At 39.7% G+C, this 27,560-nt stretch overlaps 1 protein-coding gene across 1 annotated transcript; it reads right to left on the bottom strand.

Annotated features, from left to right (window-relative positions):
* Positions 1–1,173: 1,173 nt before the first annotated feature.
* On the bottom strand, positions 1,174–17,393 carry agtrap (angiotensin 2 receptor associated protein). Its single transcript, NM_001015751.1, is given in 5 exon segments — positions 1,174–2,405; positions 8,509–8,725; positions 8,799–8,910; positions 9,638–9,672; positions 17,329–17,393. Coding segments are annotated over 5 exon segments (492 nt in total). The 5' UTR covers positions 17,356–17,393; the 3' UTR covers positions 1,174–2,304.
* Positions 17,394–27,560: the final 10,167 nt, after the last annotated feature.

Raw genomic sequence — 27,560 nt, 5'->3', positions numbered from 1 at the left:
AACCCCAAAAAAAGATTCAGTCAAATATTGAACCAAATCTGAATCTGCATATGCAAATTAGGATAGGGAAGGGTGAAAGAAAGCCGCATACGGTGACAAAAAGTCATGTGATTTTACGGATTTGGATTTGGTTTGGCTAGAGGCATGGTTTCTACCGAATCTGCTGAAAAAGACTGAATCTTGGCAAAATCCCAAACCGAATCCTGGATTTGCTGCATCCCTACTTGGGACCTGGGATTTTTCTGTAATTTAGATCTCTATACTTTTAGTCTGCTAAAAATCATTAAAACATTAAATAAACCCATACTGATTGTTTTCCACCAATAAGGATTCATGCATTTTCCTTAAGATTAAGTACAAGGTACTGTTTCATTATTACAGAGAAAAAGAATTTTTAAAACTATTTGCTTATAATGGACTTTATGTAAGATAGGTTTCCTGTAATTTTTGGCTTTCTGGATAATGGGATCCCATACCTGTGTGATACAAATTACTCAAAGACCTTATCTGTAAAAGTTCAGGCCCCATTTCAGCTTATAAATACTATACCTGTATTACACTGAAGGTGTTTAAGTGCTGAAGATCACTAAACAGAGGATAACCAATGTAAAGAAATTGCTTAACATTTGCAGAATTCTACAAACATGTAAGATAAACTAACCTTAATAAATATTTAAAAAGCTCAGGATTCTATAGCATAACCCTACTCTATGCTTCTTGTTCTCACCCTTTTTCTTTTAGAAAACTCATTTTCCTAAATCAGGGGTGTCAAACTCAATTACATAAGGGGGCCGACATTTAAAACACAGGCTAAGTCGAGGGCCAAATTTTTTATTAATATACTTAGTAAGATACTAAGGGGTATATTTATCACAATGTGTAAAAAGCGGAGTAAGACATTACCGGTGATGTTGCTCATAGCAGCCAATAGATGCTTTGCTACTGTTGAAATCTGATTACTGATACCCCTTAGTCTTAGTTACTATGTGAGGAAAATGGAACTTGATCAGGCTGGATGGTCAGACACACTCACCAAGGGCCACATAAAACAGCCAGGTGGGCTGGATTTGGCCCCCGGGCCTTGTGTTTGACATATATGTCCTAAATCATGTGTCCTGAAGCCGAAACATTGAATTAAACTTCAATAGCCAGCACTCGTCGGATAAAAATTCGTCGGATAAAATTTCAAAAAAGCTTTATTAAAGATAAAAACCTAACATGTTTTGTGTGACTGCAAATGTATTCATAGGAAACATTGAATTAAACACCATTTTTTTGCTTCACACAAGTCCTGTGAGTGCGGTTTGTTTGTGCTTACTATTTATGTTATGTTAACCATGCACCCAGGCAGTACCTGGAGTACTCTGTGTGCACCATACTTCCAGGACTTTTAATATATATAATTTTTTTTTTTTTTCAGGGACACTGCTGGGCGTATTTGCAGAGACACAGTAAGGAAAGAAGGACAGCCAAAATTTTGGAGCAGCTCATCAAGGGAGGAGCAATAGCATTCATTCATAGCGTAGGTTCTTCAGGAACACTTTTTACCTTTAATTAAATAACCTAATATCTACCTTGATGGCTTTCATCAGAATGTTCTAGGAATCCAGATATGTGAACAGTGTATCGTTGCATTTAGTTCTACTGTACAGTAGAAGCTGACCTATAATCATTCGCTACTCCCACAATGTGCAAAATGCAAACACATCAGATGATGCTAGTATAGTAAGATGGCATAGCATATGGCCTTTTTTAAAATATTTTATTCTTAACATTTCTTTAAATACCCTAAAAGGCAAATATATTACAGAAATATTTCTATACTAATATTTTAGCAGTGTTAGTACATGTATTTATCCTGTTCACAGTTTATACAATTTAAAGATTTGCAAGTATGCAAACTATTTTTTTAAAGTTTATGTTCCTTACTGAACCAAAAATAATCTTATAAAACAAAACCTAAATTTGTATTGATTGTCACAGTATATTCTGGAAGTTAAAGTGAAAGATGGGGACAAATTAATCCCAATGCTGGAACTGGTTTAACTATCTCCTTCCTTTTAGCAAAGAAAATATATAGACCTCATTTTTAACACAAGCGCTATTGAACATTTGTTGATAATGAATAACTTGTTGTATCCTCTTATAAGTCTCAAATCTGAATGGTCCTCAGCACATATTTTTACTAGTTCTGGGCGAGAACACAAGGGCATGTACAGCCCAGGTATCAGATCTTGCTTTTCTGCTTTAGGCATTCTTCCTTTTAGTCCCAGTTATTTAATCTGATCACGTCATATTATATTTTCAATATGTGCGTGATGGCAATTTGTTATCTTGGTCAGCTGGAGGATCCATATGCTCGATGGACTGGTAGGAGCTGCGATCTCTGGAAAGAGTAATGAATCCTATGGAGAAAGATTTACAAATGTATTTTATACCAAATACTGTTACTTTAAAAAAAGATTTTAATTTAAAGTCTTAAAGAGGTTTACCAGATCATTGGGTTTAATACTAAAAACTTACTAAGTGACACCCCGACAGAGATTACAATCTGTGGCTCTGGCCTTTTAAAAGCTTATCAGCAGCTCTAAAGGGCAAACAATAGGCACTGTTTTTTGGGCAATGGGCATCAGTTTCTTTTGGAAATGATCTGGTCCATTTTATTCCACAGGAGTGAAGAAGTTTCATATATAGGTCACCACTTACTTTTAAAAGATTTGCAAATGAGTAGTTTGATGTAGAAAATTATAGTATACAGGTATGGAATCACATACAGTGCCCTCCATAATGTTTGGAACAAAGACACATTTTTCTTTGATTTACCCCTCTGCTCCTTAATTTTAAACCAAACAATTCAGACATGATTAAAGTGCACATTCCAGACATTAAAGTTATTTGCATACATTTCAGTTTCACCATGGCAGAAATTACAACACTTTTTATACATAGTCCCCCTCATTTCAGGGCACCATAACGTTTGGAGCAAAGTAAAGGTAGGTATATTAAAGTAGTCTTATTTACTACTTTGTTGCATATCCCTTGCATTCAATGACTGAAGTCTGTGATTCATAGACACCACCAGGTGTGGAGTATCTTCTCTGGTGATGCTCTGCCAAGCCTTTACTGCAGCCACCATCAACTCTTGCTTGTTCCAGAGGCTTGTCCCTTTAAGTTTCCTCTTCAGCATATGGAAGGCATGCTCAACTGGATTTAAATCAGGTGAATGGCTTGGCCATTCAAACATTTTCCATTTCTTAGTTCTGAGAAACTGCCTAAGTATTATGTCTGGGATCATAATTTTGTTGCAGGATAAAGCACCGTCAAATGAGTTTGGAAGCATTTACTGTAACCTGAGCAGATAAGATGTTTCTATACACCTCTGAATTCATTGTGCAACCGTCATCAGCAGTTACATCATCAATGAAGCTAAGTGTGCCAGTACCTGTGGCAGCCATACATGCCAAAGCCAAAACACCCCCAACACCATGTTTAACAGATAAGTTGATATGCTTTGGATCTTGGACAGTTTCTTTTCGTTTCCACATTTACCTTTTGCCATTACTCTTATCTTGGTTTCGTCTGTCCATAACACCTTTTTTCAGAATTCTGCAGGCTCTTTTAAGCACCTTTTTGCTAACTGAAATCTGGCCATCCTGCTTTTGTGAAAATGAGGACTATATACATATAAAAAGTGTTGTAATTTCTACATGGTAAAAATGAAATGTATGCAAATAACTTTAATATAATGTCTGGAATATGCACTTTAATCATTTCTAAATTTAAAATTAAGGAGCAGAGGGGTAAATCAAAGAAAAATATGTCTTTGTCCCAAACTTTATGGCACTGTATCTGCAAACCTGGTATCCAGAAAACTCTAAATGACAGATAGGCCATATTTCATTGAATCTATTTTAAGTAAATAATAATTTTAAGTTATTTAATTTTTCTCTTTTAAATTTTCTCTGTACAAAACAGTTCTTTAATTTGATTATATCTAAACTTCTTTGCATTCTGGTCTGGCCACATGCACAGTAGAATAAAGGCTGAACTCAGACGCATGCGCCAGCCTGGGGTATCAGGTAAGTGATTATAATCACTGGGGGTGCCAAATGTTAGGCACCACACCACTGATTTAACCTTTATTTCTCCTTTAAATGTTTTTAGAAGCCTTAAGGCATTATTCATTGTGCTAGTCAAGAACAATCACAGAAAGCAGGCAGGCACCATTATGTGAACACTGTCATTAAGACAAGCTTTGCGTTATCTTAAAGTCTTGTTTATGTGCCACAATTGTGTACCTGATGCCCGTGCCCATGTTGGAAGTCAACAATTAAGTTAATTGAGGTGTCAAACAAAGGATGAGTTGGAACTGTCAGCAGCTAAAGTAACCCACAAGTAAGGGAGAGAGAAGTCTTCTGTTGCACACAAACTGTACATGCAGCAGAAAACTGTGATATCCTGGGCAAGAGAAGGCCACCAAAAGTACCTAGAAATAAGTTTACCTGTCTTCTTAACATCAGGATGGCCAGCCATCTGGCAAAAATGGCCCCATGCAAGAACTTGTGAAAAGTTGAGAAATTAATGTCTTATCCGAAAGCCACTCAGGGGGAAGCATGGAGGAGAGCAAAGTCAGAAACACAGGGCCAATAACCAGCTCAAAGAGGAATAATGGGGCAGGGAGTAAATGCAGGAATTTCTTTAGAAATTAGTCACCAAGACAAGACATCTGCTTTGACATTTTTAGAACCCGGTCTGCAGGAAATTAGAAAATTGAATCTGGAGAAAAGTGCTCAATGGACCTGGCATGGATTTAGTATTTTGGAAGATTCTTGTGGTCTGTGATAGGTTCCACAGAATCACCAGAAAGATGGAGCCACTCCTTTAAAGCCAACTTAATTCCCAACAGCTTACAGTAGCCAATATTGCAGCTTTTTCTTGGCAGGACACTGTTTCCTCGACAAAAGGCACAGGGGTGTAGGGAGCCTTGGAAACTGGAATGCTGTGATATAATGTCACCAACCCCAGAGTCAGATGCATTCACTTTGCGGATAAAGAGGAATCTTATTATTGTGGAACTCACACTTTCTAGCTTGGTCTTAAGGTTATAAGCTGCAGAACTAGCATAACTTGAGAAACATGTACAGACAAAGAGGAAGCAAATACCAAATGTCATCTAAATAGACCACTACATAAAATTGAAGCACATCACAAAATACATCATTGATAAAATCCTGAAAACCTGCTGCAGCTGTGCTGTCTTCCACTCATCTCTCTGGCAGATACGAATGAGGGTATATGCCCCACACAGATCTAACTTGAAGTTGCGTTTGGCATTTTTCAGTCTGCCAAAGAGGTCAGGGATTAAAGGAAAAGTTCATTGTAAAAATAAAACTGAATAAATAGATTGAGGGGGACCACATGGGACATAACTGTTCAGTTGGTTTCCTTTTGAGCATGCAGGTCAGATTCAAAAGAAAACTAACCGGACAGTTATGGCACCAATGGCCCCTCCTCACTGGTTGGTCACTGACTGGTAACAGGTTAGAGAGCTGCAAAGGAACAAGTTCTGGCTTTTATGTTAGACATCTGTCCACTCCAGCCTTTATAGATTACATTTTTGACTAACTATATTGAAAACTTTTTATTTTGCACAGCCTATTTACCCACTTTTATTTTTAAACTGAAAAGTCTAAGGGCTCTGGCACACGGGGAGATTAGTCGCCCGCGGTAGTTGCCTACCCCTGCCATCCCACCAGCGAACATGTAAGTTGCCGGCGGGATGGCAGACGTGGCGGTGCGATTTAGCGCAAATCGCCCCGCCGCGTCTGCCATCCCGCCGGCGACTTACATGTTCGCCGGTGGGATGGCAGGGGTAGGCAACTCGGGGAGATTAGTCGCCCGCGAACAGGGAGTTTCGCCGCGGGCGACTAATCTCCCCGTGTGCCAGAGCCCTAAGACTCCCATCTTTTTTTGGACAAAGAAACTGGCTGCAGCAGGAGAATCAGACTTCAATGTATTCTTTCATAGCCTGGGTCTCTGGAACAAACAATGGGTATGTTCTACCTCTGGGGTTATGGTCCCAGGAACAAGGTCATTAGGGCAGTCATAGGACCTATGAAGAGGAAGCATTTCAATATTCTTCTTCTCAAAGACATCCAAGAAGTCCTTGTAACAATCAGATGAGATCGGAACAGAAACAACTGAAGCAGGGAGGCAACTGAAATGGGAGTGATCTGCCCATATTGTGCTGCCTTAAAAAGTAATATTCGCAAAAAATTTATATAAGCATCATACTTAAATAAGAAATTTTTTAAATATAATCAACTAAAAATTGGGACCCATTTCTGAAATAATTTACTCTTCACTGTCCCCTCCTTAGCATCTCTCTCTCTTCATTCTCTCTTCATGCAGGAGTTGGGAGTGTGATTTTGAATGACAGTTAGATCCAATATATTTTTTAGGGGGCTAATTTTGCTAAAAAAGATTATTTGTTCACTCTTTTATAAACACCAGAAATCCTGTCTCTTTCTACATGCAAGATTTGTGCCAAAGTTAGTTATTTTGTTATAATTTGTTTGTGCTGGAATCAGTTGAGTGAGTAACAATACATATGTAAGGAAATGGAGCCCTCCTATTGGATCTGTCAATAAAAATCTGACACAACTTCTGCATGAAGAGTGAAGGAAGTGAAACAGGATGCTAAGACAGAAAAAGTAAAGATAAACTTATTTATTTTAGAAACGGTATAGGATTTGTAATAAAATGATATATTTTAAATAAATATATTTAGAAAATGTCTTATTTAAGTATGATAAAGCTTCATAAAGTACGATAAAGTTTTTATTTTTCTGATAATTCCCTTTAACAATGGGAGTCCTAGGATGACTGGAGTGGCAGGGCAACAGGATTAGGAAGGCAAAGCCACATTTTAACAAAAAGAAATGGTAGCATTGGTCTGCTATCCACTGCTTGATCAGAAAGATGTACCTTGAGGGTTATAAAGGAAAAGCAACAAGGCTTTGCAAAGGAGAAGTCAATAAAATTACTAGCAGCACCGAAAGCCAGATGGGCTTGAAAAGGTAATGGCTTTGAATCAAAGAACAGGGAAGCAGTATGAACATTTTTACTGCAAATTGTCTGGGAATGAAGAAGCTTTGCATAGGTGAGACTCCCCTATTAAACCTAGGAGAGGCCTTGTCGCTTAGGCTTGATCTGACAAGTCTTGAGAAGGTGACCACTTTACCCACAGTACATACATAGACCAGTAGTGATGAGCAAATGTGTCCTGTTTTGCCAAAAAATTTGCAAAATTCCGTACAATTCAACTTTTTTGTGGCGACTTTTTCCATCCTGCGCAACTATTTTTTGTGGCCATTAGAGTCTATAGGCATTTTTTCAGGCGAAACCTTAAGAAAGATTTCAGTTATAACTACAGATCAGTTGTTCTTCTGCAAGTTTTCTTCTCAGGAGTTAGAAGAGTGGCACCAAACTGCATGGGATCATCAGTTTGGGAGGGTGACAAATCAGGAGCTGAAATAGAGATAGGAAGATACTTGCAACTGCAAGGCTTTTGCAATTGTCTCTCTTTCATTCTGGAGTCAATACAGATCAAATAGGACACCAATTCCTCAAAGTAATATGCACCATTGTTCCAGGAAACCTCAGCAGCCAAGGTGTGGAAGACAATGTCATACTCAGAAGCAGAAAGTGACCCCATATCTTCAAAAGGTGGACTGAAACAGTGATTTTACAACCTGGGGCAACAGAAACCCACGGGGACACAAAAATAAAAATCCTCTTTATTAAAGTTGAATTAAAAAGTAAGCACCTCCAATGGCGCTATGCCTTTTTGCCCAAATGCACTTAGTCATGGGCTAAGTCAATTATTTTATTAGATTTTGTTTCGCTGAAATAAGTTATTTGAGCTAGCTCTAACACATCTGCTAGGAAAGGCAGCCCCCTTAAAGATATATATAACTGCCAAAGAAAATCTGACACCTAACTCCTGTATAAAAAGAGACAGATGGTGAAAAGTGGATAGTCAAGATAAGCTTTATTATTTTAATAACGGCACAGAATTTATAATTGATTAAATATAGAATTTTTTTTATTTCAGTAAGATGAAGCTTATATTAAATTTTCATCGTTGCAATAGTTACCCCTTAAAATGTAATGTAATGTAAACATTGTTATGGACAATCTAATTGGTCAATTATTCTTAAAACCTTACTATAATGAAGTTTTGCATACAGCAAAGGTCAAGAATGTACTTCAAACATAACTTTACCTGACCTGTCTCACTATCAATCATTCAATACACTTAATGCATTAATATTTCACTAAAATGTAACTAGAGTTTATTCAGGCATCCCCAACATGTCTAAAGTAAGGAGAAATAGACACTCCTCTTTCAGAGGACACAATGCATTTGTACGGTCACTGAAGGACACCTATTATAAATGACTCATTGACTGTAACTATAAGAAAGCAACATTAGCTCTCACTTACCTAGATTGACAAAGTACTCTCCCCCTCGCTCACGATACATGTGATACATGAAGAAGCAAGACAAAGGTTTCAGAAGCAGGCTGAAAATGCCCATGCCTGAACTAAAGCGAAACAAATCTCGAAGAGGTCCTGATTCTGATGCTTTCTCTGCTTCAGTAAAGTACAGTGCAAAAAGAAGGATATCAGTCAAAATAGTCAGCAACAGCCCAATGAGAAACTGAAAGAGAAAACATCCAGTTGTCTGTCTGAAACACATAATCAGCAAAATTCAGAGGAATATGCTTTCCTACCATAAAAATTGCATCAATAGAATCCCTCTGTGCAATTGCCCAAACTCCCATTGCCAGGATTGTTATGTTTGCCAAACCATAGGCTTTAGGAAGCCAATCAATCATGCATGCACTGCAAGACAAAGGAAACATGCATATTATTGCATTATTTAGATTTCAGTTTAGAAATCATTTATAGAACATTATTTACTGCTAAAAAAAATCTTTCCATTAAGTCGAATACATTTTAAAAACAGATTCGGTTTCTGTATGTATTAACCCAATGGTTTGCAAACTGTGAGACAAATACAAAAAGTATGGGGATCTCAGGATTAGTCCATTGGTTAGTGTATGGGATCAGCATGTGAATGGCTGACTTTACAGGTAAGGTCTTACATCTAATATTTATTAATATTATTTAGTATCTATTATTAGTTTACAACAGAGTATTATAGCATAAACACATTAAACTGCTGTGCATAGTTAATACAGGGAATAGCAGCCCCTGTGTTCTGCGAGTTTTGATAATATTAAAGTCACACCAGACACCAGACACCAGTCTATAGCTAATTTTATGTCTCAATTTCTTTGCATTCCTAGGTTTTATTTTGAATCTGCCTCATTGTACTTACTGCCCCATTGTACTTACTGCCTCATTGTATTAATGAATTATGCACCAAGTCAATTTAAAATTATTGTTTGCAAGCTGAGGGGGGCATACAAACTGCGCAGAGGCTAAAATATACACCTATAAGTTGCCGACACAGATAAGTAACCTTCATGGTTACTTCCCCTATGTACTGTTCTATAGCAAAGCATGCAATATGCAAGGTTACTCGGCAACAGTGTATAATACTTACAATACTGTCAGCAGCCAGTGTGTGAAGACAATTGCCTGTAGAAAGAGGAAATAAAACATAAATATACTCCTCCATGCATAATTATTTAAAGATGGTATTTCATGAATAATTATTGCATGGAAATAGTTTTTGTGTTTTTATTTTTGTCCTAAATAACAATACATAGGGTGGTACAAAAAATTCCTATGTATGTATAAACCATCTGCTAAACCATTTTGTGAAAACAAAAGGACTGCTAGACTGTTAGCAATACCAATAGCATCTAATTGCTAACCACTAGTCATTATTATAATACATATACAGGTGCAGCATGATGATGAATGATGATGGACAATGGTCACTGGATAGTTGTAGGGGCATGACTGGAGTAGAAAAGATAAATTAGCAGACAACTGCAGCAATAATAAAACAAAGGAAATTTAAATAAATAAACCTTTTTTTCTTTCTTTAAAATTACTCTAAACAACCCCCAGAATAATATAGCTTAGTCCCTACATTCAGTCTTATCTGGTTTCTGACTTATAAATTGAAATCTCCAGCTCTTTTCCTCTTCTTCCTGGTATAGTGTGAAGCCCCACCCCCTCTTCCTGTCCCAGTTGCTTAGGACAGAAATTCCAAATCAGGTTGACCAAAACACCCTTTTAACTTTCCATTAATTATGGAGCTGCCCCCAAATGTGCAAGTAAGAAGTAAACACAAATGGCGAGGGGTGGATACATCGCACACTAACAAATTTTGCTGCAAAACTGTACCAGGAAAAAATCTCAATCTCAATAGCAACTATATAGTGTGCAAATCCATGCTTGACTCATACTAACTCTCTCCTAGCCCAAAACTAACCAAATCTGGAAGCACTATTATTATTTATATAACCGCACCTGTCCTGCCCACCATATTGTGGAAGGGAAGGGTAGGCACTAGTATAAATATAAATTTTTTCTGGTACATTGAAACATGTAAAATGGGGGTTCTACTGTATATAGTAAAAGACAACAATGTATTTAATCTGTATTTACTAGAACTTGATGATTCTTGCGTGAAGTGAATGATTATTAAAAATCCAATTTAAAAAACAATTACCGTATTTTCCGGCGTACAAGACGACCCCCAACTTTTGCAGTTAAAATATCCTCAATCTCCCCCCCGCAGCGTCCTAAAGCTCGTCCTCCCCAACATCATCCAGCTCCCCCTAGCGTCCTCCCCAACATGCTCCAGCTCCCCCAACATCCTTCCCCACATACTTTAGCTCCCCCACATACTTCATCTCCCCCCAACATCCTCCCCCACATACTTCAGCTCCCCCACATACTTCAGCTCCCCCACATACTTCAGCTCCCCCCAACATCCTCCCCCACATACTTCAGCTCCCCCACATCCTCCCCCACATACTGCAACCTAAGCAGCCGGAGGAAGCAGCAGGCAAGCGGGAGGGGTGGTGGGTAAAGCCGGATGAATCAGGCGAGCGGGAGGGGTGGTGGAGGACGCTGGGGGGGCCCTGCAAGGAAGTACCCGGCGCATAAGACGACCCCCAACTTTAACCCAGATTTTTCTGGGTTGAAAAGTCGTCTTATACGCCGGAAAATACGGTACCCATGTGCGAACATCTAGATTTACTATTCATAGACAGCAAGTTGCATAAGTTGTATCCATTGCATTTGCTTTCTTTCTACAGACAGGAGGGAAAAGAACCCATAGTGGAAAAATATTTTTAATTAATGTTAAGCAAATAAAATTGCATAAACAAATTCGCTACATCAGAGTCAAGACAAAAAGAGCAAAGTTAGACTAAACGGTTCTGAACCAGAGAAGCGCCCTGATTTCTTCACATGTAGCTCCCATCGATTGGCATCCAAGATAGATATCATACCTATTTTATTAACTGGAGCACATCTAAAACCTTTGTTGGACACTCTTTTCTCTGCTTCTGAAAGAACCTGGTGAGCACAAATATTGAATTTTAGCATAACTCCCAGTAGTTCTGATTTTTGTGGGACACTCCCACATTGGAAACCAAAAAGGAAATGCGGCTTTGTGTGGAAGTAGGCCGATTTCTGGTGACTGGGGGAGTTTCAGGGTGTAACTGGGTATGGCCATGTAGAACATGAATAAAATATAAATTGCCCCTCTTTTGATTATTCATTTGTTGAAAGGTATGCAGGTAGTAACAGGTAAGAGAAATATACTATACATAGTTACATACAAAGCATAACTTTTTTTTAACAGTGCTAGCTGTATACACAGTGTTGATCAATCTTTACAAAACAGAAAAGTAGAGAAAGGGAGGACACTGTAATAAATAAATACATATATACAGCAAAAAGTGCTATGGGTAAGAGGCATACAACTTAACACCATTAGCCTAGAGCCAGAGAACAGGCAAAACTTGAAACACTAAACAGTGTTTAGTAAGAAAGTATAATTTCAACTGACCTCAAATTTAAGGAAGTACTTTCGAAAGAACAGAATTTCTCACAATTTTAACCACTGAAGATATCTTTAAAAGTAAAATGAGTGTATTCTAGACTTATGTAAAGAGCACAATTTAAAAAGGAGTCACTCATGCAGTTTAGTCAGAGACTATTACAACATATTTGCACTTTACATATGCAAAAACACATACAATATGCAAAATTATGGTTCTATTCATAAAATAATAGTAACTGCACATGCATACATGTCATTTTAAAAAGAATAGGATAATAAGGATAACACCTGGAGCTGCAGTTTACCCAATAGATATACAGGTCTGTAACATGAGTGCACGAGTTTAATAAGACAATACCCACTACCCAATCTGATCTATAGCTTTATCTACAACATGTACTGCTGCCCAGTGAACACTATAAAACTGGAAGTGAAGTCAGCATAAACAGAAAATGACATCATCATGACCAGCAGCGTGAAATTATCTGAGTGCAGAAAAAGCTGCAAATGATAATAGTTTGTGTGACCTGACCTCCTGATCCCCACCCACCCCACATTTTTCAGGGGCCCAGGATATAGCAGAAATCTAACTCAAGGCACACCAGCATGCACAACAAACAACATGATACAAAAAGAATCTGTATAAAAGCATTAAGTAATTGACAGCACAATGTAACATTTAGGACTGTATCCAAACAAGCATGGTGCACAATATGTATAATAATCCATTAAGACTCATAAAATGAGCCAGATTGTGCATTTTGGTATATATATATATATATCTAATACATACACAAATCACAAAAAAAGTCTCCATCTTTCCTGTATATAGATTATACTTTGTTAGCTGGTTTTCTCAGCATATCATTCATCTCAAACATACATTTTCACTGTGTATCCTGGGAAAATAACTACAGCACTTATTTTATAGCTCTGGGGTTATTTTTTTTAAATAATATTTATCTATTAACATGAGATGTAATGTATATCATATGACACTGTCTAGTATGGCCTTCAGCTATTCTGGATAGACCACATACAAAGACAACTTTATTTAGAGATACTAGGAAACATCTACAAAGAATGAATTTCAAAAGTTGTAGCATGGAATGTGATGTTGACTTAAAGATAAGATTTTGTGGGCAACTTCCACTGAGCAAGTGGCTAGAAATAGGTCTTATGATTTTATAGGGGAAACAAAGCAGTAGTGTTAAAACTCCCAGAGGAGAATATTGAATTTGGTAGTTCATGTTTGATGCCATATGTAAATATGTGCTACTGTACTAGATATGCATGTCCACAGATAATGGCACAATCAGATCTCATTACTAAAAATACTAACACTATACAGTTCATTTGTAATCTTTCAGAAGCATGTTGCAGACTCTATGGGCAATAAAGCTTTGCACATTTTGTAAGTGCCCACTTTTAATGTGATGATGTGGAGATCCTACATGTGTCTAAACAGCTATAAAATCCATATGCTATGGGTCTTATCAATAATAAATTGTAAAGCATATGGTTTGGTGATCATGTTGGATTGACATAAAAGTAGGATGTAGTTGCATGGGTTGATCGGATGTGCAAACTACATGAAAGATATACCATTCAACACTAAACGTCTGTTGGAAGGGAATACGGCATGCTGCGTCTGCATCCAACAAGATAAAATCTGTGTCTAAAAGACTTTTTTTTCCTAGACGCAGTAACAACAACACATACTACCTGACTTTATCTGATCTGACTTATATTACAGATGTTGGGGATCAGATTTTGTAGGATCCTACAAAATCTTGTGCTGTTACGTGACAAGATTTAGTGGATCAGATAAAATTTGACCCACAAAATCTGATCATAATGTCCCGTGTAATTTAGCCGTTAGAGTACAGAAATTGCATGTGCTGGCTGTATGAGGAAAATACCCTAAAAAACACATAAAGGATTCTCTGTGATTCTCAGTGTTAACAATCACCTGAGCCACAAGGGCTCACAGAGATTGCCATTATAACGAATAGAAGGCAATTCCAAGCATTTTGTCACCCACAAAGCTGGAAATTGCTCAGGTGACAAAATGTCCTTTATAGCCCTATATGCCATTGATTTAACAGAACTAGCCAAGAATTCTAGCCAATCAATGCAACAGAAAAGATTTCTTAACCTTTTTCTTACTTAACTAAACCCTAAAAATGAATATGGCTAGAAATATCATATTTTAAATCCTGAGCTTAATGCACCATTCTAAAGGTTCAGCTTCTCTATAGGAGTAATGATCCAGGCCTCGAAAGTTGTCACAAGAGCTAGCCACCTTGAATTGTGTTGGACATGTTCAGTGACACTGCACATGCTCAGTGTGCTTTGAGCAGCTGTTGTGAAGCATTGCACATGCATTGCAAATTATAATGCAGAAAAATAGTTTTGCCTGTCATATAAGATAATGCTACAGGGCTGATCAATAATTTATGATGCTAATTGTGCTGGTCTCAGAGCTGCCATGTAATGTGAATTAATTACTAATCAGCCTTGTATTGTGAATGCTATATATACAGTATTGTGAGTAAAACCCTACACTCAGGGAAGTGACAGCAGCACACAGCATGTGTTGTAATTTAGCAGAAAAGAAGATGGAGAGCTACTGAGGGCATCTTCAGAGGAACAGATCTTCACTGCTAAAGGGCTGTGGTTGCCGTAGCATGGTACATAATAATACAAAACTTAATGTGCAGCATTTCTACCCTACTTCTTTGTTAAGTTTTAGTTCTCCTTCAAGAAATGGGATAGACTTGAATACTGGACTAAATTTATTTTCATTTTTTACTGTAGTAAGAAACATGCTTTGTGCGGTTTTAAATTACTAAGCTTAGGGACCGACACACAATATACTGTATGTATAGAGTATAAATGTCACAATATAAAGCTGATTAGTAATTAATACAGATAATTACTACATAGCAGCTCAGGAACCAGTGTAGTTTGTATCAAAACTTAATAATCAGCCCTGTAGCCCCAGGCCAACTTTATTATTTGCTTGATAATTTGCAACAACCTCTAGGCTTAGCTTCTCAACAGCTGTTTAGAGCACACTGAGCATGTGAGTGTCACAGACACTTTTTAAGATGGATCAAATTCAAGTCCTGCATCAACTTCATGTTTTTAATGTGAATAAGGACTTCTTTTAAACGATACTTGCCCAGCTGATGCAGAAAAAAAGGTGTTTTGAAAGCATTTTACCTCCTAAAACTGTCATTATATGAGAGCTGCAGAGACAACCTCTCAAGTCAGAAGCCAGAGTGAAATGAAGGTGGGAGTGTCGCTTCAGTCTCCCACAGGAAGTGTTCACAGCACTGACAGACAGGCTTTACTCAACAGTAGCAGGGAAAACCCATCCCAGTTTTCTCCTTCTGTGTCTCTCTGCTCCCTGGCTGCATAGTTTTGCTTGTGCTGCTGCCAGATCAGTAAGCTAGTTATTGATCAATAAGCATAGTTGTAAAATGTAAAAAAGTATAATAGTAAAATGTTCCTTTGTTAGTGGAATGGTATTTTTCAAAGCAAATGTGCACGATTCACAAATGAACGTGCCCAAGTGGACCTAACAATCTATAGTCCATAAAACATTGTTACACACTATGCAACTCCCTGCATCTATTATTAAATTATAAAAGATATACAAACAGTGCACATTAGTGTGTACTGTTATAGAAAAAAAAAGCAGTCTTTGTTTTTCTGCACATTGATACATGAGTACAGGGAGTTGCAGGTAAAACAAATCTGCAGTTGTTCTGGAACAGTATATGACCAGGTGCAGGGAGTTGCAGGTAAAACAAAGCTGCAGTTGTTGTTCTGGAACAGTATATGACCAGGTGCAGGTAAAACAAAGCTGCAGTTGTTGTTCTGGAACAGTATATGACCAGGTGCAGGGAGTTGCAGGGAATACATAGCTGCAGCTGTTGTTCTGCAACAGTATATGATCAGGTGCAGGGAATACAAAGCTGCAGCTGTTCTGGAACAGTATATGAACAGATGCAGGAAGTTGCAGAGAAAAAAGGTCACAGCTGTTATTCTGGAAATGCTTTTTTATTGCATGGACCTTCTACAAATTGTAAATTACCCCCACAAAATATTAAATGTTTTTAGTAGATTGTTTTTTTTTTCAATCATATTTGTTGTTGTTTTACCTTTTTCAGTTAACAGCAAGGCACAGAGTGAGAGGAACAATCAAAGCTGATTGGAGGAAGGTGAAGAACGATCTGAGAGACAGATGGAAACTATCAGGGTGGGTGGGACTGATCTGAGCATAGAGAGGGAGGCAGAGGGAACTGATCACTGGATCATAAGCGCTGTTGAGATGCTGAAACTTTAGACTGGTGCAGTAAGTCGAGTATATAAAATATGGCATGTTTAGCTTCCTCCGGGACCCCCCCTCCCCACCACACGTGCAAAGCACAAAAACCCAATGCAGGTGGGGAGCACCGAGAAATCCACTGTTGGGGTAAGAGATCCTGGACTAAGAGTAGGCGATAGAGGTACCTGCCTATTGCCCCCCAGGCAAGTGCCTCTTCTGCCTGTCCCTAATGGGACTTATTTTTGGGGTCCTGACCTTTGTGAAAATGTTCATGTTATCAGAATATTACCAACTGAATGTTTAAACAGCATACCTGACATCTGCAACAAGAACAGTATTAGAATGATAAAAAGTTTTTCTTTATACCAGCAACTGTACAATGTGGATCATTAGTGTAGTACATTATGTCATGAAGGAAATTTAACACATCAACAAAAAAAGGTTAAAGTCAATGGCCGTCGCTTTTCTAAACCTAAAGTAAAAGACTGGGCTGCAAAGTTTTATTTCAATACATACAATGGCTTTAGCTCTGCTAATTGCACAATAGCAATAAAGTGCCGAATTCCGGGAAAGTACGCAGCTTCCCTATTCACTGGGTATACACAACAGATAATGGCAATATGTATATAAAGCAATATGCTGAGAGCAGCCCCTTGGCACTACAGTATCTGCCTTTAGCCCCCACCTAGCGAAGCGTAAGGAAAATAGAGCAATACAATATTGTAAATGAGGATCGGATATGTTAGTTGGCAGTTACGGAGCAGTCATATTATACAAAGTAGGGTGCTGTAGTTCAACTGAACCTCATCCCATAGCGGAACCTCACGTTACCTCACATCTCCCCTTCCAGAAACACTTTAGAATAGTTTTTATAACGTTCCCACGCCCCCACTAATAAGTAGACAATTACTCTCTAAAGCTTCAATACCTTTAAGTTAACAGCCGGTAACTCCATATCCGTGACTCCTTTTGCCTTCCCTAAACTTCAGAAATTGCCTGCCCGACTGTACGCGCATCACGTGATGCCTCTTCCTAGCGGCTTTGCTCAACTAAGTCAGCGGGGTCACATGGGATTGTGAGCTGTCATGTGATATTGCAGCAATTGTTGGTTACACCGGTTTCATAATTGTGTTCTAGTTGAATAAATTGCCGGAGATATATATTTTTTGGCCACACATAAGCACGCGTGAAATTGAAACTCCATCCCCATGCGTGAAGTTAATATGAAAAAATGGTACCAAGTTCTTGGCTTTATTAAGGGTCTAAGAATCACAGTTCCTGTTTCCTACATGTACCTGACTTCAAGCAGAGTGGTGGTATAGGGTGTAATGTAAAACTCCTCAGTAGGGTAACCAGATCACTTGAGGGACGTGTCTAAAAAATCCAGGTAACAGGCTAACCTGATTGCAGTTTAGTTTAAATGCGAACAGTAATGTCCTGCAACGTGTATTTATTATATGTCCCTGAATATACAAGTGATCTGCTCAGAGGGTTTAATGCAATCCCTTCATAGCATTGGTGCCATGTTGTACAAACTGGCTGTGCTTCACATTGTTTGGGTGTGTGACAATCGTTTCAGTCATTAGGATTGCAACCTGGAAACTTTTTACTCCACCACCACACTAGAAAACTGGGCTGCTAGGATGGGTTTATTTCAAGAGACATATATCAAAATTATGAATGTACCAGTGAATTATACTCCTTTTAAATATATAAGGATTGTGCTTAAAAAAAGTTAGTGTTTCGGACTGACTTATTGAGAAATTCCGCCAAAACCCCACTAGTCCTGCCTGCTTGTTCCACTTCCTGCTGGCTGAATTCATACCTCCCAACATCTGAAAAATAAAAAGAGGGACAAAAAGATTTGGTGCGCGCAGCGTGGCAATTTTTGACCACGCCCACTTTTGTGGCCACGCCCCATTAAAAAATACTCCTTTAATATAGTTGAAATGGCGGGATCAGACGCAAATGTGCTATACCCTCATACTGTACTACCTAAGGAAAACAATATAGCAACTCCTACATATAAAATACAAATAAAGAGAGGAGGCAGTCAGTTATAAGTGAGTTATAACTATGTACCAGTTTTACCCCCCATACACAATGCCCCCAATGGCCCAATAGACAGTACCCCAATTGCCCCCATAGAAAGTACCCCCCCATACACAATTCCCCCATAGACTGTACCCCCCATACACAATGCCCCCATAGTAAGTGCTCCCATACACAGTAGCCCCCATAGGCACTCCAGCTTATTCTGCTGCTCTGCTCCTTATATGGCAGCGACAGGCCCTTTTATAAGGTTGCGCAACCTTATAAGGGACGCAACCTTATAAAAGGGCCTGTCGCCGCCGTACAAGGAGCGGCATAAGAAGCCGGAGCAGCAGAAGTAGCTGGAGCGCCCGGTTCCAGCCAGCGCATCCCGCTGTGCTGGATAGTTCAATGAATTTCCCGCACTTCCGTAATCTATTCGGATGGGCTGAAATAAAGCTGCTACAAAAAGAACGCAAACTCGCTCAGTCACGATGTCACAAGATGGCACAGATTACAATGAGACATGTAACAGTGCCTGGGACAAGCAAATGAGAAACAGCTGCTCGCAGGTTAGAACAGTTTGCACGAGCCCCACTACCCCAAGGCTCCCCAAATGGCAGGTTCCCCACAATACCCATGCCACCACCGAGCACAGAGACCACAGAGGCCTCACTCACGCCAAATGTGCATACAATACCAAACCAACCAACGCACCCTTCTGAGCCCACACTAACAGAGGTGCTCAATACCATAACAGGCAATCACGCGGTACTAATAAACAGAATTGAAGAACTAAAAACTGAATTTACAATTCTAAAACATGATGTGCAAAAAGTCAGGGAGCGAAGAGGAGAGGCTGAGCGGAGAATAGGAGAGCTGGAGGACAACGTGAATCCTCTACCTGGGTGCATTACAAACTCTGAGGAACAAATACAAGCACTAGAAGCAAAGGCCAACAATCTTGAGTACCGGCTGAGGCGTATATTAGGCATTCCAGAAAGAGCTGAAAGGACAACACCGGAAAAGTTTGTGGAACAATGGCTCACCAATACCTTTGGACAGCCTTCTCTGCAGGATTCACAGTAGAACAGGCAAACAGAATTCCTGGCAGACCACCTCCCCAGGGTGCCCCACTGATTGCACGACTACTTAACTACCGAGACAGGGATGCAGCGCTGGCTGAAGCAAGGAAAGCGGGAGATATTACCTTCGAAAACCAAAAAGTTTCGGTCTACCCCAACTTCTCAACCGAAGTAAGAAAAATGAGAGCAAAATTTATAGAAGCCAAACAGCAACTTCAGCAAAGAAGGATCCCACACACAATGATTTTTCCGACCCACCTACGAATAACAGACAAGGGGAAAGCTCATTTCTTCAACACAGGAAGGAAACGGAGGAAACGATTGCCTGGCTGGAAACACACCCGCGCAACTCTCCCAACCGAAACATACACTAACCAGGCAACACTCTAAGTACAGATAAGCCAAAGGTTAAACTACCAGACAGGTAACAAACCCAAAGACACAACTACATGAAGGCCGCCCTACACGCCTTAACAGTTATAACTTTGATAAACATTCTACTACATACCATAGGGTTGGTATCTATAGTGTTAGCGGGATCACCAATACACCACTTTAAGGATGTATATGACCCAGGTACCAACTCCCAGGCTCGGAGTTCAGAGCATAAACCTACATCAAGTCCAGCTACAGGACTTTTGCTAGAATTTACCCCCAAACACCCTAAAGTTCTATTCTTCGGGAAGTAAACTCACTCATGGTTACGGTTTTCATAATGGAGTGGGTGGGGAGAGTCGGGAAGGGAATATGTTGTTATTGTTTTACTTGTTTTAAAACAGTGTCTGAATTAATATGCCTTCAAATCAGCTACCTCCTGAGCGCCTTTACGGCCCATACATAGTGAATGATAGATCATGGCTACAGCCAAGGTAATATCATGGAATGTAAGAGGTATGGGAAACGCTATAAAGAGAAGGCTGGTATTTGACTTTCTAAAAAAGGTTAAACCGCAAATAATTATGCTCCAAGAGACTCATCTGACCGGCAATAAAACTCCAACCCTTAAAAAATCATGGATAGGCCCCATGTGCAGGTATGGGACCTATTATCTGGAATGCTTGGGACCTGGGGTTTTCCAGATAAGGATCTTTCCGTAATTTGGATCTCCATAACTTAAGTCTGCTAAAAATCATTTAAATATTGATTAAACCCAATAGGCTTGTTCTGCCCCCAATAAGGATTAATTATATCTTAGTTGGGATCAAGTACAAGGTACTGTTTTATTATTACAGGGAAAAAGGAAATCATTTTTTAAAATTAGAATTATTTGCTTATAATGGAGTCTATGGGACATGGTGTTTCCGTAATTCGGAACTTTCTGGATAATGGGTTTCCGGATAGGGGATCCCACACCTGTACCACTCTTTACACTCAACTTACTCTAGAGGGGTCTCAATCCTAATCAGCAAATCCTGTCGTTTACAGCCAATAAGGTAATCTCTGATGGGGAGGGAAATTTTGTCATAATACACGGTGTACTAAACGGGAAAACAGTCACTATTGCAAATGTATATATATTCCATCCCCCTTTCAAGATGAGACGTTATACGCCATTATGAGAAAAATTTTATCCTTTCCCCCCAGCACCCGTCATACTAATGGGGTGACTTTAATGCTATAATGAATGCAGGCCACAATTCTCTCTCCAGAATCAACCTGGCATTGGGATGTACAGAAACTAACTAATTGGTACAAGAGGTAGATATACTGACCAGAGGTATATCCGATCACTCCCCGGTATAAATAACTCTGACCACCTCACCAACACCTGCAGACAGGATCTGGAGATTGAGCCCATACTGGGCCAACCACAGAGACATGATAGAAAATATCCAAAATTGTATAAATACCTACCTAACAACCAATCTGGAGGATACCTCCCCAGATATCACCTGGGATGCACTAAAAGCATATATTAGGGGGGAATTCATAAGTAATATTAAGGCTCACAACTTAAACATAGCAGCCGACATCTCTCACAAGTCCCAAAAGGTGAGGGAAACGGAGGCTAAATACGTTTCTGATCCTACTGATAATAACAAACGAGAATGGCAACAATGTCAAGAAGCCCTCAATATAGCCCAGATAGAGCTAACCAAAAAATACACACTTTTTCAAAAGGCAAATATATTTGAACAAGGTGAAAAATCAGGGAAACTCCTAGCAATAATTTCCAGGGAAGTTACAACCAGCATTTCCATACCAGCAATAAAACTACCTAACGGAGAAATCACCTCTTCCCCCAAAGAAATAAACCAGACCGTCAGAACTTTTATTCAGAATTATATACAACCAAACTCCAAGTAACCCCAGAGAACATCCAACTATACCTAGATTCCCTCCAACTCCCCACAATCACACAAATAAACATCCCAACAAATAGCACAAGATATTACATCATCAGAAATAGAGTTAGCAATAGTGGCCCTCCCCTCAGGGAAAACACCTGGTTTAGACGGCATGCCAGGAAAATAGTATAAACAACACGCCAAAAAACTAGCACCTACACTAGCCTAACTCTATAACGGGATACTAAAAGGGAACCCACTACCACGGTCAATGAGAGAAACATTAATAATCCTTATACTCAAACCAGGAAAAGATTCACTGCTATGCTCTTCCTATAGACCTATATCTTTAATAAATGTAGATGCCAAAATTCTAGCAAAAGTGCTAGACACTAGGCTGACTAAACACATCACAGGCCAAATATCCCCAGACCAGACAGGCTTTATGCCTGGAAGGTCAACCGACACTAATATCCGGAGACTTTTTACAAACTTATCCATTAAACATGACAACGGAAGAAACAGGATAATTGTCTCCCTAGACAATGAAAAGGTCTTTGATTCTGTGGAATGGGAATACCTAATCACTTAAATCAATGGGACTACCCCCCCATTCATAGCATGGATCCAGGCCCTGTACACCTCCCCAATAGCCAAAATCTGCACCAATTTTTTCCCAGTAAGCAGGTGCACTAGGCAAGGATGTCCCCTGTCACCCCTGCTCTTTGCCCTCGCAATGGAACCACTGGCATGCCATCTCAAACTATCACAAGAGGTAGAGGGGCTCAAACTAGGTAACACAACAGAACTAGCATCCATGTACGCAGATGACACTCTTTTGTACCTGGCTAACCCACACCAAACTCTATCCTGGGCCCTAGACATCATAAACAGTCACACTACTTTCTCTGCTCTTAAGATAAATTGGACAAAATCAGTTATTCTCCAAATAGAAATCTCCCCTAACTCACCTAACCAAATAAACCAGTTAAAATGGGTAAGCTTGTTTAAATACCAAGGGGTCTAGATTCATGGTGACCTAATGAAATTCACAGAACTCAATATCAACCTGATCACGAGATACCTAGAGAACAAACTAGAAATATGGAGGCGTCTACCCCTCACACTAACTGGAAGAATAAACCTATTTAAAATGATAGTACTCCCCAAGCTAACATATATCTACCATCAACCCTCCATAATAATTCCCCAATCAACCTTCCGCAAACTAAAAAGCCTAATGTTATCACTCTTCTGGAATGGGGAATAACCACGAATATCCCTACAAACACTACAACTCCCGACTACTAGAGGGGGACTCGCAGCTCCAAATCCATATATGTATTAACTAGCCTCACAACTACAGTAGTTGTAGGGAGAAGATGGACCTCACCATCCTTCACTAACGCAGCCACCCTGCTAGAAACGCAAATCATAGGGTCCCAAGAGGAACTAAAAAACCTGTTATATAGGGGCACAAGCTATACCAAACAAGCTACCCAACCAATGAGAACCACAGTTAGCTCATGGAAGAAAGCACTAAAAATCTTCCCAAAGGCACAACCATATTGCTTGCAGTATACCCCCCTATGGTATAATCCTAATCTGGAACAATTTAAAACAGTACCCGATCCCAAGATATGGGCACAATATCAAATACTTTTCAGACGTAATGCCACAAGGTGTATTGCTTGCCTTCCAAGAACTGAAAAAACTTTCTCTCTCCCTAATACAATGTTCTTCCGATACCTGCAGCTGCGCCATGCTATGGGAACCCAATATGGAGGCCAAGCAGTAGACATAACTCCAAGAAACACTGAGACTCTAACCCATATAGAGGAACTCAAAAAAACTCTCTCAGTATAGTAGGGACCCATAGGGTTTAACACTCCTATGGCTTTAATCCCCTACTAGTTCTTTCTATTACTGTTACTGGGCAGAGTCCCATGTATCTAGTTTGCACTATGCATTATACCTTAATGGTTGTTATGGTTGTACGCGCTCCCTGCAGACTGATATAGTGTCTAGCAAGGAGGTGTGACTTCCTCTTTGGCTGCCTGCCTGCTACCTAAGCACAGCTCCCTCTGAGCCTGGGTGCAGCAACAGGCCCCAGTAAAGCAATATTATCCCAGAGACCATCTTAACATCTGGAGAAGTAGGGGACAGGGCCCCGTGAACGAGGTTTAAGTAAGCATAGCAGTTTTGTAATAGCACTCTCTAGGAGAAGTGAAATAGTTAGTACCTAGCAAGCAAGGGAAGCCTAATAGCCCCATCAAGGAGAATTAGTGTTCTGGAAGTAGCTTTCCATCCTGCATCCATCTTTGCCTCTGACAATAAACTTGTTACTAGTTCATCAGCAAGAACCTTTCTGGCGTCCATTTTTACGAACTGCACTACACAGCTACAGTGAGTTGTAGTTCAACTACACCCTCAGCTCCGTTAATGTCTCTTCCACCTAAGCGAAGGCCCATTCTAAGAAAGAGAGTCGCATGTAACACGTGCTCTCCTATCACTACTAGCCTGGTTTAACCATTTCATAGCCAAAATAGTGTTACAGTATTTTATGCTCAGTTGATGAGGGCAAGAAACCTTACCAAATGAGAGTTGTGGCAAGTGCGAGCCAAGTGGCAACGGGACCTTCCCCAGCTTACCCTGGACCAATGGGATGACATTCTAGAGTCAACCTTTGAAGGGATTATCAGCAATAGGGACAGAATAACACAACTAAATTACCTCCACCGTGTCTATCCTACACCTCAAAGATTACACAAAATGAACCCAGACACAGGACAAAAATGCCCCAGATATCTTTCCTCAGCTGACTTCCTGCATATGGTGTGGGGTTGTCCACGGGCAGAACACTTCTGGGGGAAAATAGCAAACATTATAAGGGACAGAATAAACCTAGTATTTCCGCTAGATCCATTAACAATACTGCTCAATCAGGTAGAAGACCTGTCGCCCAAAAGGGCCGAAAGAACATTACTCCTTATACTATGCAAGTATGCAAAAAAAACGATTGCTGTATACTGGAAATCACCCGAGGGTCCCAAAATTGCAGCATGGGAATCCATGATTAACAAAGATATACCCCTATATAAGCTTACATACATAAGGAGGGGGTGCCCTCAAAATTTGATAAAGTATGGGCAGCATGGATAGACGCAGAATCCCCCCTGAACTGCCTCTACACATAAATACAAAGTAAAAAAGTTTAATAACCATATCCCAACTATGTCTTGGATTGTATGCAAAATGGACATGAAGTAAATGTTATAATGTATATATCAATAAAGAAGACACTGTGATGTTCTTTTTGTTATAATGTTAATTTATTTTATTTTACTTTCTGTACAATAAGCACAAATGGCACTGTAAATAATATACTGTAAACTGTGTACATTTAAACTCAATAAAAGAATTGTTAAACAAAAAAAAGAAGGAGGCTGTGTACGGGGGGGAGAAGATTATGAAAGGAAATTGTGTGCACGCGTAAAGAGCTAGCAAAAGGCTGTGTTGTGTAAAGTGGTTAATGTAATACACAGATTCAGTTTCCTACAATGGTTTTATTGGTATTTGCTTGGTTTAACTGAAAAAGATAGAGAGCTATACAGACATTTTTGCCATGCTGTGATATTTCTTTTTATCACAGTACAGATTTTTCTTCCAACTTAGCAGGTTTATCACAATCTATGGTCCATCACAGTCTCTTTCTTTATACCAGTCTGCCAAATTCCCTGACAACAACTGGAGAATGGGAACTTACACACGTGGGGCAGGGTTACCACCTGTCTGGTTTTGACCTGTACAGCCTGGTTTTCGGAAGGGCTGTCCGGGCCAAAAAGCCGGCAGAGGTGGCAACCCTAGTATTCAATAAACTCAGAGTACCAGCAACAGTGTGCAAGAGGGTTTTAGAGCATGTAAGGTTATACAGTTATTAGTAAAAACATTATTACATTAAAGTCATGGTGATTAAGTGGAGCAAATTGTAGTTTACTGTATTTACTAATTTTAGTTACTAAATGGCAGTAACGGACACAGAATCACCAAAATGTAAAACAGTGCAGTCCAACTTCTGTGGTTACCAAGGCCTGGAATTTTTCTTGCCTACATGGAGGCCAAAAATGGAAGCCAAAACACAAATATTTTTAAGGCCATATGCACATTAATCGTGGTAGCACACCAAAAAGACAAATGGTTGGTGGTCACTGCAGAGATATCACCTATCACTCATGTGAAAAAAGTTAATTACCATATATATTCGAGTATAAGCCGAGTTTTTGAGCACTAAAAATGTGCTTAAAAAGTAACCCTCGACTTATACTCGAGTACATACGGTAGTTGCCTATGGATTCGCTGATGCAATGCGCTCCTTGCGCGCAAAGCGCCCCCCGTGTACGGTTGTGCGGCCAGACGTGCAGACGCGTGCGCGCAGCGTCATACACGACGTAGCGCCGCTACCATTACGAGCTGAGGATCAGCAGGGAAGAGATGTGCACACGAGTAACATCAAACGCGCCATACCGTCACTTCCATTCCGAGACGCGCCGCTGCTTCGTTAAGGTATAACCGCTGCATCAGTAAGGGATCAGCAAGGAACACATAAGATACGAGTTACATTTCAGGCAATCCTTGGCTTATGGTTCAGCATCTCAATATTCCTGCAAGGCTGCAAGCTGTCCTGGTCATTGCTTTTAAATGAATTGTGGTTTCTCCTTTCAGTTACATGTGTGTGCCCACAATTTGACTTGCGCATTAATCCCCTTGTAGTGTAAAGTCTGTTTGAAATACATTTTTCTTTATTTCACTGCTATGAAGCACTGCTATTGCCACTTGATATGTCACTGTGAGCCTTGAATGCCCTTTCTATGCTAGGTCCCAGAGAGTTTGATGGTGGGGATTAGTGAGGTTTTTTTATACACAACATATCAAGTGAATTTTAAAGGAATACTGTCATTATTTTTATGGTATACTTTTAGTTCTAAATTACACTGTATACATAGCAAATAATTTAAAATTGTGTTCTTGAACCAACAAATGTATTTTTTTGGTTGTAATATAGGTGTGTAGGCGCCATCTCATTGCATTACTACACATTAGAACTGCTTTCAGGTAACCTATTGTTTCTTCTGCTCCCATGTAACTGGGGGAGTCCCAAGTCGGACTTGGATTTCTTACTATTGTGTGCTATTCTGATATATACTGGGAGCTGCTATCTTGATGCTTTCACATTGTTCTGCTAATTGGCTGCTGGGAGGGGGGTGATATCACTTCAACTTTCAGTAGTGGCTGCACCCTAGGCTTATACTCGAGTCAATAAGTTTTTCCAGTTTTCTTAGGTAAAATTAGGTACCTCGGCTTATACTCGGATCAGCTTATACTCGAGTATATACGGTAAATGAATAGTAACACCAAAAAATGAAAGTGTATAAAACTAATTCCAATATAATGTGCTGCTGCCCTGCACTAGTACAACTGGTATGTCCGCGGGCAACTAATCTCCCCGTGTGCCAGAGCCCTAACTCCTTCTATGCACGCTTTGATAAACACCTATTTTAGGAGCTTTTGCTGGAAGAGGACAGTTGCCCTCCTCAGATATCTCAGGCAGACGTGTGTAAAGGTGGCCATACACGGGCCGATTGTAGCTGCCGATATCGGTCCCTTGGACAGGTTTGAGGGGCATGCCCGATCAATATCTGGCCTGGATATCTGACCGATATCGGGCAGGTTAAAAGATGTAGTCGGATTGGGAGCCG

Source organism: Xenopus tropicalis, chromosome 7, assembly GCF_000004195.4.
Source record: "Xenopus tropicalis strain Nigerian chromosome 7, UCB_Xtro_10.0, whole genome shotgun sequence".
NCBI lineage: Eukaryota > Metazoa > Chordata > Amphibia > Anura > Pipidae > Xenopus > Xenopus tropicalis.
Note: the sequence above shows the minus strand (reverse complement) of the source record. Positions and strands in the feature narration are given on the sequence as shown.